This window comes from Lytechinus pictus, chromosome 15 (genome assembly GCF_037042905.1).
Source record: "Lytechinus pictus isolate F3 Inbred chromosome 15, Lp3.0, whole genome shotgun sequence".
NCBI classification, from domain to species: Eukaryota; Metazoa; Echinodermata; class Echinoidea; order Temnopleuroida; family Toxopneustidae; genus Lytechinus; species Lytechinus pictus.
Genome location: NC_087259.1, coordinates 1,225,625 through 1,240,407, shown reverse-complemented (window position 1 = coordinate 1,240,407; position 14,783 = coordinate 1,225,625). Strand labels below are relative to the sequence as shown.

The 14,783-nt window shown below is 33.9% G+C and overlaps 1 protein-coding gene across 1 annotated transcript in view; it reads left to right on the top strand.

Annotated features, from left to right (window-relative positions):
* The first annotated feature begins 4,818 nt into the window (after window positions 1-4,818).
* Window positions 4,819-14,783, top strand: part of LOC129277172 (myomegalin-like) — a 50,917-nt gene continuing 40,952 nt past the window's right edge. The window contains exons 1-3 of the mRNA XM_064110613.1: window positions 4,819-4,906; window positions 6,192-6,262; window positions 7,252-7,356. Coding sequence (XP_063966683.1) covers window positions 6,221-6,262; window positions 7,252-7,356 — 147 coding nt within the window. The 5' untranslated portion in view covers window positions 4,819-4,906; window positions 6,192-6,220. The remainder of the gene's footprint in view (window positions 4,907-6,191; window positions 6,263-7,251; window positions 7,357-14,783) is intronic.

Sequence of the window (14,783 nt, the reverse complement as noted above, 5' to 3'; positions counted from 1 at the left end):
TCAAAAGATCATTTTGCATATTTTATTGATCATACATGTAAAATCAAGCCAGACTCGTGGTACGCGAGCCACCTTGTAATAGGTTATCTATCAGCAATGAATATATTCCTTCATATTAAAAAAACAACACCCTTTTTCAACCCAAGTAGGGAGATATGTATTACATGTATTAATGGAAGAGCTTGTAATCTATTAAAATCCTTTCAGAATTGTGTGCCACAAAGGTTTTTTGAAAGCATTCAAAAATAATGGCAAAGATAATGAAAAGGTTATTAGAGGAGTATGCCTGCTGATAAGAGATAACCAAGTCTTTTGGTCATATTTCTCATTTTTTTTCTAATTTTGGCGCAATTATTTTTTTGAACTGCCAACAAAAAAGTTCTGTGTTCGCTCAAGCATGAATAAAACTTAAAAAAAATAGCATTTGAAAGATAAGACTTCAGAGCATCTACTGTATGAACATCAAAATATAGACATCATAATTTGAAACAAAATTTTGACAAATATAAACAAAACTGTCCCATTTTTTCTTATACACACTGTATTGATTGCCTTTAATGCTTTTCTTATTGACCTGGGATATTTTGTGTCCTTTTGATTTTTTTTCAGATTGAGATTGTGCTGTAAAATAAAAAGATGTCCTTTTTAATAGTGGTCTGTCCTATAAAAATGTATTTTGATATTAAGTTCCATTTTTTAGGTCTTACCTGTATGAAAATTATGTTTTATCTGAATTTCTGTACATGTACAAAAGTATATCCAGAAATTTTCAGCCCATTTCCAGATAGTGGATCTCGACCGTTTCCTTGCTAAGTATTACAGACATAATTTTTTCAATAGTCTGGGAGGGTGGAGAATGAAACAGCTGTGTGTGATACGCACCACTGGTCATTCAGCTGCTGATACTGTACATGTATGCAATTTACCCCTCATCACAGCTGTATTAAATGTACACAAAAGTCATCCTCTTGTGTGTGTGTGTGGAGGGAGGAGGAGAGATAGTGGGTGATAGAGATGGAGATGTGTATGGTTTAGCAGGATAATATTGATTTCATAGAATGACTTGATCCTCAATCTGAAGTTTCATTGGTAAGAGTTTATTGATTTTCTGTACATGTTTGGCATTCAGAAACAATAGCCCTTGCTTGTGTCTATACCAAGGTACCAATATTTGTATGCACATGCTTTTTGTGTTACATTACAAGCTTCCTTTGTTCTCATGCTAATGATGTGTGTGAGTGTGGTCATACACCTGAGAAGCAGGGAATTCCCTGCCTGAAGTCTGTGGTGGTGAAGGTTGTGATGTATAGTAACCCAGTATGGTAGAGGACAGTGGAAAGTTCTTAATGAGAAAGTATATTAATTTTAATACAATGAATAGGGCATAATGAGAGAGCTAGGCCTACATCCTTTATGATTTTTAAGGCAAAACACTACTAAATATTTTATTCTGTCTGTCATTTTATGTAACTCAACATTGAGGTGCAATGGAGCCTATATCAAGAGGCAAAATTTAAGTGATAATTGGCCAATATTCAAAGAGATATTGCCTTGTGATAGGATGCAGAGAATTGTTGTCATGACGGGATTTTATTTTTGTACATGTAAATGATCTAATAATGACTTTATGATGGATTATAAGAAAAAAAAACAATGTACATCCATCTAGATTAGAAACTTTTTTTTTAAGCTTCCTATTTTTGGACTGTCAAGAGACAGTATTCCAAAAGATGATGTATGCACTGTTTTGTCAGACAATGGATACATTTTATTTCAGATTTTATAAAAAAAATTCAAGGGAAAATATAACATAATATTTTCCCCTGTGTGACTATTGTTCACATTTCTCTTCTAACTATATACAATTTGTGTTGAAGTCTAGGGGGGGGGGGGGGTAGGGGGTACATTATGTACTTCCATTGAAGAGTGGATACCAGGTGCGACCAAAGAGACGTGTATAAATGATCTCTTTTTCAAGATTGGGCACGTTACATAGATGTAGATGTAACATAATGCAGGTGTAAAAAACACTAAAATATTGAAAAAGGGTACATATTTTTCGCTAGGAAAGCTATGTCCGTGTTAATGGTCAATTTGTGATGGTATAAAAATGACAAATGCTTTTAAGGATGCCCCAACACTACGTGTTTAGAGTCTGATTTGAGCAAGGTGTAGGAAGTGGGGCGGTACTAAACTCAATGTAAGTAAAGGTAAAGCCGACGTCCGTGATCTCGTCCATGACTTAACAATTTACAGATAAATATCGCTGTACTTTTTTAGGGGGTTGATTCAGGGAAAACTTGTCAAGTCAAGGGCACTGCTTTGTTTCCAATACTTGCCAAGGGCAGGGCTCGACACTAGCGCCGGTCCGACGGTCCCAGACCGGTAAAAATCACTGTCGGGCCGGTAGATTTTCAGAAATAGCAAGATTTACTGGTCCGACAAGACCAGTAAGAAAATATCATTGTCGGGCCGGTAATTTTTCCAAAAATAGCAAGATTTATGGGTCCGACATAAACAGTAATAAAAACCATTGTTGGGCCAGTAACTTTTCCAGAAATGGTCAAATTCACTAGTCCAACATAAACATAAAAAATATTCCATGACTCAAATTGCAAACCATTTTCCTCCCGTTAAATTTGGTCATTCACACACAGAATACACACAGAATGAATCGCATGCAATTTTTACTAGGGTAACATACAGTGTACATATGGCTAGCCAGCCACACAGCCCACATGGTGAATTTTCTACTGGCTGCACGAACGAAGCTTGGCGAAGCTTGGCAAACCTCTGGCAGAAATCTCTCACAGAACGGTCAAAATTCACATTTCACACTAATGAAAAGCTCTTATAATGTCCATATTTCCAAAAAATTGGGGTAACTGTCATTTGTAAGCAGTAAAAGGAGAAATTTTCACTTCTGTTTTAGTTCAAAGAGATCGGGTTTCGAGTGATATCGTCTGACTACATGATAGCCCCACATATGCATTTGTGTGTGTGTTGATACACTTGGTTTCTTTCGTAGCTATATCTGACTTAATTGAGCCAAAAAGAAACTGATAATTTATTTATGATAGTTTTAGCTTTCTTCCTCTGTTTTCTTTCTATCTTTCTTTCCTTCTTTCTTTTCAATCTTTCTTTGTTTCTTCCCTCTCTTCTTTAATTTTTTTTGTTACTGTCTTTCTTTTTTAATTATTCTTTGTCTTTCGTTCTTTCATTCTTTCTCTCCTTTTAACATTTTTCTCTATTTCTTTTTCTCTTTCTTTTTTGATTTCTTTCTTTCTTTTATTCTTGAGTCCATCCATCCTATATTTATCTCTTCTTTCTTTCTTCCTTTCCTTCTTTTTACCCTTTCTTTCCTTCATTCTTTGTTTCTTTCTTCATTCCATCCATCCTTTCTTTACCATTTCTTGTTTTTTATTTCTTCCTTCTTTCAGCCCTTTCTCTCTTTCTTTCATTCATTCCTTCCTTTCTGTTCTTTCTTTTTTCCCTTCATTCCATCTATCCTTTTACTTTTTTTTTTTTTTACTGCTTGCTTCCTTTCCTTTCTTCTTTCGTTCTTTTTTTCCCTCATTCCTTCCTTTCTTTGTCTTTCGGTCTTTCTTTTTTTTCTTACTTTCATCTATTTTACATTTTCTTTCTTTTTTCTATTGCTTGCTTGCTTCCTTCCTTCTTTCCTTCTATCTATCATTTTACCTTTCTTTATTTCTTCCTTTCAATACTTTCTTTCTTTTTTCCTTCTTTCCATCTCTCCTTTTACCCTTTCTTTCTTTTTTTATTGCTTCTTTCCTTCTTTCTGTCTTTTGTTCTTTCCTTCTATATTGCTTGCTTCATTTCTTTCCTTCTTTCTTTCTTTCCTTCATTCCTTTATTTCTTCTTTTTCTTTTGTTCTTTCTGTCTTATTTTTGTTCTTTCTTTCCTTCCTTCCTTTCCCTCTTCAGTTCTTTCTTTTTTTCCTTCCTTCACATTTATCCTTTCTTTACCCTTTTTCTTCCTTTCTTTCTTTCTTTCTTTCTATCTTTTTTCCTTCTTTCCATCTTTCCTTATACCCTTTCTTTCTTATTTTATTGCTTCTTTCCTTTTTTCATTACTTTCTGTCTTTTGTTTTTTCTTTCTTTCCTTTTTTTCTTTTGTTCTTTCTTTCTTTCTTTCTTTTTTCCTTCCTTCACATCTATCCTTTCTTTACCTTTTATTTGTTCTTCCTTCCTTTCTTTTATTATTTCTTCCTTTGTTTCTCTTTGTCTTGCTTTCTTTTTGTCTTTCATTCCTTCATTTTTTTTTTGGGGGGGGGTAACAAGAAAGGACAGCAAAATAAACTCACGCCTTTTTTTAATGTTTTCTTTATTTTGGGGACCAGTAGATTTTAGGTTCGGACCAGTAAAAAATGGAAAAACTGGGTATCTACTGGTCTGACATGAATAGGTTGGACCAGTAGAAAAAAAGGGTTAGTGTGGAGCGCTGCCAAGGGTATCGTTTTTTGTTTCCAATACTTGTTAAAGAGTGCATTTTCAGAATATAGAAAATACTTGTTTAGGTGCTCTTTGAAACCCCATGGTTGCGCCCGGTATCCACTCGTCAATGGAAGTGCCCCCCCCCCCCCCCGTGGGGTTGAAGTTGAAATCAATATTAATATGAGTGCAGGTTGTCATTTACCTTCATGTGTACCTTTTTGCTTGAAACAAGTCATGTTTAAGGCTAAGAAACTTTGAACTTGAATCCTTTTGTGTACAAAAATGTATTATTATAGTTCTTGTAATTTTGAGTAATTGTTTTGCTTAATATTATGTATTTTGTTTGTTTTGTCTTTACAGCATCAACTTTTCCCAGCTTCCCAATGTGACAGCTGGGGCTGATATCACCGCAGCAAACTTCAATGATCACTTCCCAGATACTTCTGCACCAGGTAAAGCATAAAGTAGTTTTAAATTCATTGACAGGTGCATTCATATTTACTTTCTTTTCTAGTCAGCATTGCACCACATTTGAAAGTATCTGCAAGCACACACAAATATTTGACTCTAATAACCAATAATACTGTGTCTGGGGTGGAGTCCAGACTCTACATCTTCAGCGAGCAGTCATAGTACATGAGTGATTCTAGTCTCCTAGTTCAGACTATATATTCTGCACTGGTTGAAAATCAAAGATATGTGTCTGTAGACTACATTTAAAGTCTGTCTCAAGACTACATAATATTTGGATAGCATCTGACCTGTGTTTAATAGCACACATATTTCAGTTGCACAATCCAGGTCTATTTAAAGGAGAATGAAACTCTTGGAGCAAGTTAGCTTTTGTGAAAGCAGAAAAATCAAAGAATAAGATCAACAAAAGTTTGAGTAAAATAGGACTAGCAATAGAAGAGTTATGAGCATTTGAATGTCGAGATCACTAATGCTATGGAGATCCTCCCATTGGCAATGCGACCAAGATCTATGATGTCCCAGATGAACAACTCTCCCCTTTTGGACACTGAAAATATACCCCAAAACATCTCTTTTTGTTCATTCTAATCATATGACAAACGATTCATCAATGATATAATGTTGTGAAACCTCTGTACTTGTCCTCTCATAAAAAGAACACCTCACCTTGTGATAGACTCTATAAAAGTGAGAATATAAGTGAAATAAGTACTGAAGTAATGAGGGAGTTGTACGTGTGTGACATCACAGATCTTGGTTCTATTGCCAATGGGAGGATCTACATGGCATTAGTGATCTCAATATTCAAATGCTCATAACTTTCTTATTATTCATTCAATCTTCCTCAAACTTTCAACAATATGTTTCTTTGATTTTTCTCTTTGATATGGATTCAGCTGGTTTCAAGGGTTTCATTCTCCTTTAAGGGTATTGTAGATGTTAGCCTGTGATTTTCATTACAATTTAAAACAGCAAAATACTCAAATCATGGTGTTTTGATTGGTTCAAAACAGATTTGTCATTGAGATTTGCAGTTATCGTACATGTACCAATTTTTTTTCCTGATAAATGTAATTTGGCATACTATCATGATCTACATGTACTGTAGCAGATCAGTTGTCACACTCAACCTAGGAGAAGATGGCAGACCAAACTGTAAAAAAAATCTGTAAAAAATATCCATTGTTTTTGTAAATGATATTAATTTCTATGGTAACCAGTCTAACTGCTAATAATAATCTATTTTCTCTCATATTTTGATAGCAATCCAGAAGGTAGGTGGAAGTGGCAGGATGTCTCCTGTAAGAGCACACACCATGAAGGAGTATGAGCAGGTAATACAAGCAAAGCTCTCATATTATGACTGACAGTATAATTTACACTACTCTATTGTCATGAAGAATTCTGTAGAAGAAATTCTGTGTGTTTAGAATGGTAAACTGGATCTGTTCAAACCCCTAGAACTGGTTTTGATTTAATGATCACATTTACAAACTATTTGTCTTCAAATTTGCAACATTATTTTTCTTATATTGCCGCAGTATTTTTGTAGAGGTTTTCAGACTCAGTGGATAAGTCTCTAGACTTTGAACCACAAGGTCCAGAGTTCGAATCCCACGGCAGCACTCATGTCCGTTGGCAAGGCGTTAATCTACTTTTGCCACTCTTCACCCAGGTGCAGTAATTGGGTACCTGGTAGGAAGGAATTCCTTGAATGCTCGAGTGTCCGATCAGGATAGCTGTGCTAAAGCCGGGATAATAGTATGCAACACTTACATGTAGAAACATTGTATAAAGCACTATATGAATGTCGCATATCATTTGCATCATCATTATCATTATTGTTATTGTTGTTGTTGTTATTATTATTATCATTGTTATTAATTATTATTATTATTATTCATTGTAATATCTCTTGAAAAGATATGCTTATTTTTAATTGATGAGTTTGACAGAGTGAATGGAAGATTAAAAACCTTCATACTAGATTACATTTATCATTTTATTTGATCCAGATTTTTTCTAAACATGTTTGGGACTAACTTTTTGACACATGTTATATTGAGATACATCTATGAAATAATACCAATAAACAAACACATATTGTGTATTTTCAAATTTCAGCTCTGGCATATATCAGCTTCCCCAAAACACAAATGCCATCTTGAATCTTTTTTGTTTTGTTAAAATAAAACATTTTTTATTGTAAAAACAGGCAGTGCATTACCCAAATGAATTTTAAGTTGGCTTGCACAATTTAAACTCATTTATTTTTGTTATCTTTGCTTTTATTTTCCTTCACATATTCCATTCCTCTTCTCAGCAAATCTCTGATCTGAAGAAGGAGAACTTCAGTCTTAAGCTGCGAATCTACTTCATGGAGGAAAGAATGCAGCAGAAGTTTGAAGACAATGATGACATCACAACAGTGAGTACTTAAAGGGAAAGATGAAATTAACTTTAGTGTGCTTCAAACTGTTGTTACAATGTTCAAAAAGAATATTGTAGAAAACAAGGTACATACTGCACAGACTCCCTCTTATTAAATGTTTTACAAAACACTGAAATGTTTGGGCCGAACATTTGTATGAAGTCCCATCTATACATTTCTTTTTATAGTGCGAGTCTCAGCAAAATTGACTTGATTTCTGATTTATTTTGTTCATACCAAAATCATATAGCACACACCAACTTGAGACATTTTAATAAAAATCATTATTCATTTAAAACTGTAGGCCAATTGTTTTTGCTGTTTTTGTTTATCATTGGCTTGTACTTCTGTATTTCTGATTTGTATGTTAACCCTAAAATGGCCGGGGGGGGGGTGAATCGACCCCCCCTCAACATTTTCTGCGATCATTCCGCCGCGCAAAATCTTTTGACCGTGCCACTCGCAGAGTTTATACTTTTAAGTCTCGCGCATCTTTTGAGACCAAATATACGACGCCCAGGTACGCAGTTCCGAAATTACGCAACATTTTGTAAGTGCATGTCAGACCAAAAATTGTTCCAAAACGTGATTTTGTGTACAAAGTCAATGCAAATTGAGTTTTCTCATCTTATTCATAAAGATATGATTATTTCTACTTTAAACAGCTGAAAGCAATTGATTTTAGCATAATTATGCTTCAAAAGGTTGTGCAATAAATCTGGTGAAAAAAACAAAGAAAAACAAAAGGTTGAAAAACAGAAATACATAAGAAATTCATAAAACAATAATATACATAAGAAATTGATTTCCAAACCAAAGTTTTTTTCAATTGTCATTGTTAAGAATGCTACAAAGAAAATTTTTACCCAAAATTAGCATTCTAGGAGCTTTATTTAGTGAATTAGAGCAAAAAGTATGATTTATGCATAAATTAGCATAATTAATTCATATAAAATAAAATCTCATTATTTTGGAAAATTTTACCATACAGCCTTGTAGATTACATCGCACACTACCAGCGTGCAAATTTTTGCGGCGCTCGCGCGATCGGCGGCCGAGATCTCAGGGGGGGATGAATCAACCCCCCCCCCCCCCCCCCCCCCCCCCGGCCACAGAACAGCCAAAAAAGCCTGGCCTAGTTAGGGTTAAAATGGATAAAGAAATGAAATAAACCAGTAAATGCAATTCAAAGTTATTTTGCAAATCACTTTGAGGCAGTTATTTCCATGAATCAACATTGCAGCTGCATTAGTTTTCAAGTCAAAAGCACTCTTTAACTTGTTGTTTTCTTCTCCTTTCATACTACAATCATATAATACATAAAACTGAATAAAAAAGTGATGTTTTGTTATAAATCAGATTAATTTAAAAAAAAACCCAAACAAGATCTACTGTCGAAATGATTACATTCACATTGTGCAGGAGAAGGATTGTCATGATATTGCTTGGAAAAAAATAAAATCATTTTTAGACACTTTTCCATAGACTGCCAGCATATCATATCAAGTGGTTTTAATGTACACAATAGGTTGACTACCATTACTTACAATTGATGGCAATGTTGCAGTTTCTACAAGTTAAATCTAACACAGCTTGTGTTGTGTGATCCCATGTATTGAATATTGTGAAAGTTGTTTAGAAGAGAGACGTGATAAGATCAATTGATTTTTGCATTGCCTTTTACATATTTTCCCATAATTTCCCCAGCAGAAAATTCTACTTTACTTTATTATATCTAACAAACATTTGCACTACATCTTGTTCATTTAATCATTCCACATGACCATATACTTGTGCATGCTTAATGTAGATTTAAAAAAAGAACCTGAACATACTTTATTCCATTTGTCTGATGTGCTCCTTAGCGTTTCCATGGTAATTATTTACTTCAGAAATCAGATGATCCAGAAAACTGACCCTATGATATCATATAGAGCAGATAAGATATCCTGTCTCAAATCTCTCCCTCAGATATCAAGATTGGTTCATATGATAGTATGCTTTCTTGAAGTTTTGGCTTTAATAGGCTGTCCAGGTTTGTAAGAGTTATTCAAACATACATTCTATTTGTAGCTTGGGACAGTATGAACACAGATATATTGCATTTTAGGTAAGTTTTATAGGGCATATGAATGAGCAATAGAAACAGCTCCACCTCAAGTACTGAACTACATGTTTCTTGCCAGGTTCACTACCCATAATGCAACATTCTGTGCAGTGTAGTCTTGTAATATAAGCCCAAATTATATGATAACACACTAATTCACTACTTGATATATTAGTAAGTAGTGAAATAGGTACCTTAGTTTCCATTCTAAAAGATTTCAGTTTCATAAATTAAATTATTGGCTAATTTATCCTCTTATTATCTCAAAAGGTAAAATTTTCAGACTGTATACTAGTAAGACACAGTTGGTCAGGTCCTATCAAAGTGTGTGCATGAACAGGTCCTCAACTCACCCACACACATCCTCACATACAACTGATCGTCTCTTCAATTAATTTACCTTCTGTACATCTGTATTCTCTTTGTTTTTCTGAAATGCTGAATAAAATGATAACAATAATAAGAATAAATAATGATAATAAGAATAACAAAAAATTGTCTCCTCATAATGATCTATGTTTAATAGCATAGTCCTTTAAGGGGTAGGCCATACACCTAAAGTGGAATGTAGGACGGGGGTCTTTTGTGATTGAATGTATGGTCAATTCAAACTAAATGAAATTAAAAAATTTGAGCAATTATATAAAAGATGTAGAACACTTTGACTCTAGTAAAATGTACATGTACATTGTAAACCTTTTTTCTTTGAAAGTTTGAATAAAATGGTGTCATTTCAAGATGATTTATTGTAGTTGATTGTCATTTGAAAACAAAGTTAACATTTCTGGCAAAAAATGAAGGAAATATCGTGGTGGGTGTTCATTGAACTTCATTCTATCTTAAAAGAATATCATGTGATCTCTGTTATCATTCATTTTAATGATGAATTGAGAGAGGGACAATGGGTGTGGGGGCAATATCTTGAATATACAGATTTTAAACGGTGAAAACTTTATTGAAATCTAATAAGAGAGAAAGAAAAAGAAGAGAGAACAAGAGAGAGAGAAGGGGGGTGGTGATGGGTTGATCTACATTCAGTGGCCCTGGGGGTGGGGGAGTGCCTCTGAAAAAGGAATCGTGTCTGACAGTTAGTGTTCATGTAAATTTGCAGTGATGATAAACTGTACTTGTGGACCTAGGAATTTTCAAGTGCTAACAGTTTCACTTTTCATTTTCCCACAAAAAAATGCTAGATAGGTGTATGTAGCTACATTTACATCTACTGAAAGTTCTATATGTATCATTACTGACTTTAGCACAGAGCCCTTGATTAAGTGCTAGTGCATTCAAGGCATTCCTTTTTATCGAGTACCTTTTTACTACATTCGGATGGAAAGTGGCAAAAATGTATAAACATCTCATACGACAATTCATTTGATACATTAAACAGATTTAAAAGAAATACGTATTTACATGTACATGAGGATAAATTGCTCATCAAAACCAAAATTAGCAAACTTTATTTGTAAATAAATTTCATTTGATAAATGTGAATATTATATAAATGCCCTTTAATATTGTCAAGATCACTCAATAGAGACCACCTATTGGTTGTCATGAGTCATGTGATCACCCAGAGGGAAATAGGTTACCCGGGAAATGAGGCAAGATTTATATACAAGGTGAAGGTGAATTTAATATGATTCTGAACTCTCTGGCCTATATAATGAACTCAATGGTTTATTTCAGTTTTGCCATAATTAGTTTACAAACTTTGGCCAACTGAGACACACAGTTTAAAATGTATAGGTTCAATTTAACAGCAAATTAAAAAGAAATTATGGGAAATTTGGGAATAATAGCAGACATACTTCTTCATATTTTAAAGAGCATTGGGAAAGGGCAATGCAAACTTAATTTTTTTAAATCTAATGTTAATTAAAATTACAGCTTGATTCTTAAATGTCCGTAGACAATATGGATAATATTGAGTTATTTTGATGAAACTGAATTCCCAAACTGCCAATGAAATGCAATCTTACTTCTCTTCCTCAAGGATTATACAGAAGGGAACAGTGGCATTTTCTTACATCACAAATCAGCACATTTGAACAAACAAGTAGATTGCATTTCACAACAACCATGGCCTGTTATAACATTTTAAGTGACAAGTTTGACATTTATATAGTGAATATATTATTATTTGTTGTTTTTACAATATCAATCTTTTTGTTATTGGGAATTTCTGTATGAGTTATTTATTCATTTATTTATTTATCCATTTACATGTATTTATTTTTGGTGTCATTTTAGAATGTTGGCTCAGTCAGGAATATTTAATGTTATCTTTAGGGGCACTATATATATTACACATTCTTAAAAACCTATAAAAACTAAAAAAAATCATTATTGTTCTAAATGAATTCAAATCAAATTGAAATATATAATAGATGTGTGAGAGTTGTAGATCATGAACATGTACTGTAGGTGTACATGTCTCGGTGGTCATCTGAACCGTCGTATCACACATACGACGGAAAATTGACTTCAAAGTTTAATATAATTTCCATGTTTTGTCCTCAGCCTTACAAGATATTCATTGCTAAAAAAAAAACACGGTTTGAAAGACCAAGACAATTGCTTGGCATTTTTACACAAAGCCAAGGATCAGAGAAAATATCGCAAAAGAGCTACGTGCTTGTAATTTCGGTTTGAGCGACTTAGATTTTCCCTGTTCAAAAACACCATAGGGAAAAAGCGATACGACATGTAGACTGACCGCGATTTCAATGCGTGCGATCATTCAAAAATGATTGACTGATATGACGTTTCGGATGAACGTCGACGATGTGTCAAGTTCACATTACTGAATAGAGCATTTAAGGACGTTCCACAGTTATGTTTGTGCGCATTATGATCTGCGCATAGTTTACACTCTGCGCGCAGACGTCACAATGGATGAACAGGTGATTAATTAGCTGCGGGTATGAGCTAATTTTTCTCATCTTCTGCACTTTAACTGCAGATCCGATGCGTTATTTTATGAAGCTAAAAATATGAAATTATTCCATGGACCATTCCAAAAAAATTATCTACAATTTCAAAATACTTTACTCTGCAGTGCTGCCAAGAATCACGAATATTACCCCGAGTTTGAATAAATGGTAGAGTGGTTTTGATTTTTTCTTAACATAGATACAAAGCATTCGGCGCATTTTTGGTGTTTTAAAAAGCACATTTGCTTTAAAAACAAGCACATGAACCCCTATTTTTTAATGTTTGTACCTCTTAGGTATACCTTCCTCTACAACTTTGCAAATTTTGGTGAAAATGACATGGATTTTGAACAAAGTGCAGCATTTATTGTACTTTTGTAGTTTGTTACTGAAATTTTACATTTTTTAGATTGGGATTTTGTTATCTTTTACGCCATTTTTAAGAACTGACAGTGCTGTTAAACCTAAAATTGCAAACTAATAGCACTATAAATAGATTCTCCATTCTAACGATACAATTATTAACTCTCTTGCGAAATTTGATGACTTTTTCATGTATTTTGACTGAGTAATACAGGTTTAAACTCATTGTAGTAATCTTGGGCGGTCTAAAAATGCCAAATTCTTTTGAATGCGCAATTCTTAAGAACATCAATTTGGGTGAACTTTGAAGCTCTATAGCAAAAAATCAAGCACATGGACCTATGTTAATTTTTGCATATTTCGAATATTAAGGTTCTAAAGTACATATGTGCAAAGTTTGGTGAAAATGACATGGATTTCACTTTAACTGTGGAACGTCCTTAATATTGCATGTATTGTCCTGGAGAGTGAAAGCATGTCAGCAGGGGGACATGGAAGGTGTGGGTGCACACCTGTAGAATATGAAAAGAGAATGGTGGTGCTCCCCTTCATTGTGCACCTTTCAAATATGAAAAGAGAATGGTGGTGCTCCCCTTCATTGTGCACCTTTCAAATATGAAAAGAGAATGGTGGTGCACCCCTTAGAATACCTTCATTGTGCACCTGTAAAACATCTTCATTTTGGAGTGAAGCTGCCCCATTTTTTTGCTTGTCAAATTTCTTGGACAAATTAGCAACCCGTGACAGTCTGACTCTGGATCTGTGTCTTATCTCCCTTGTAATGCTCATGTGTAAAAATGTAATATAAATGTTGTTTTTTAAGGTCGTCAGGAAAGAATATGATGGTTTTGAGAAGGAAATGGAGTTTAAGTGGTTATAACGTAGATCTTATTTCAGGCAGAGCTTTCACTTTCGTTAGCACTTATGAAAATAGATGAGAACCTGGATTTGTTATGGGACTTACAACATGGATCATTGCCAACCTTCAGATTCAGAACTTTCCTACTTTCTCCATTATTATATGAGACATGTAATTTTAAAAATGAATACTTCATCATTCTGCAAATGTTAATTAATGAGCCAAAAACATCCATATAGTTGATAGTCATTTTTGACTCCCTAGTTCCTTCAATCTGCCTTTCCATTTTGACAAACTTCTCTCTGATGTGAATACGTGTAGCCTACTGTAGGCCTACATGTTTCCATAGCTGATAGCTTACAATGAGAGTTAGTAATGTACAAGAATACCGGGTGTGTAAAAAAAACTTGATACCTCACAAATCTCCAATTTAAGAAAAAATATATTTGGCTAGAAATAGTATTTTCTCCCACATAATGTGATACCATATTAATTTGGTATGTCTTCATGCTTTGATAATCAGGAGGTATTTTTTACTGTGATGTAAATTTTGATTTGTGCCAAAGTATTAAGGCATGACTGCAATGAAATAAACCCCAGATGTCAATGATGTCGAAATCCTACATGAGTTAGTAAACATCTTTGAAAATCCTTTTTCAATTAAATTAGCTTGAGAATTGATACTCAATAAGAGTGTGTATTAAACAATAAATGTAAGTTACTGAAAAGGTGTTTTGAAAGGGATTTTAATGCGACCCTTGTAGGATTATGACTTCACTGACATATGGATTCATTCATTGCAGTCATGCCTTAATTTGGTGCAAATCAAAATTTACACCACTGCAAAGAATACCTCTGTCTGATCATTCAAGCGTTAACACATACCACATAAATATGGTATCAAATACACTGTATAATAATTATGTGTTTATGACATATTTTTTTCTTAAATTGGGGATTTGTGAGGTGTCAAGTTTTTCTTTGACTCACACAGTAGTTTAATCTGAATTGAAAACAAAAAGTCAAAACATATTTTGTGCAGTTGATTTTGAGTGTAAAGAATATTGAAGACTTGTTTTGACAAAATTTTACCAGCCATTTTATGTTTATCTTTTTCACCCTTTTTATACTTCCTGTGCTTAAAGGTATCCCTATGATG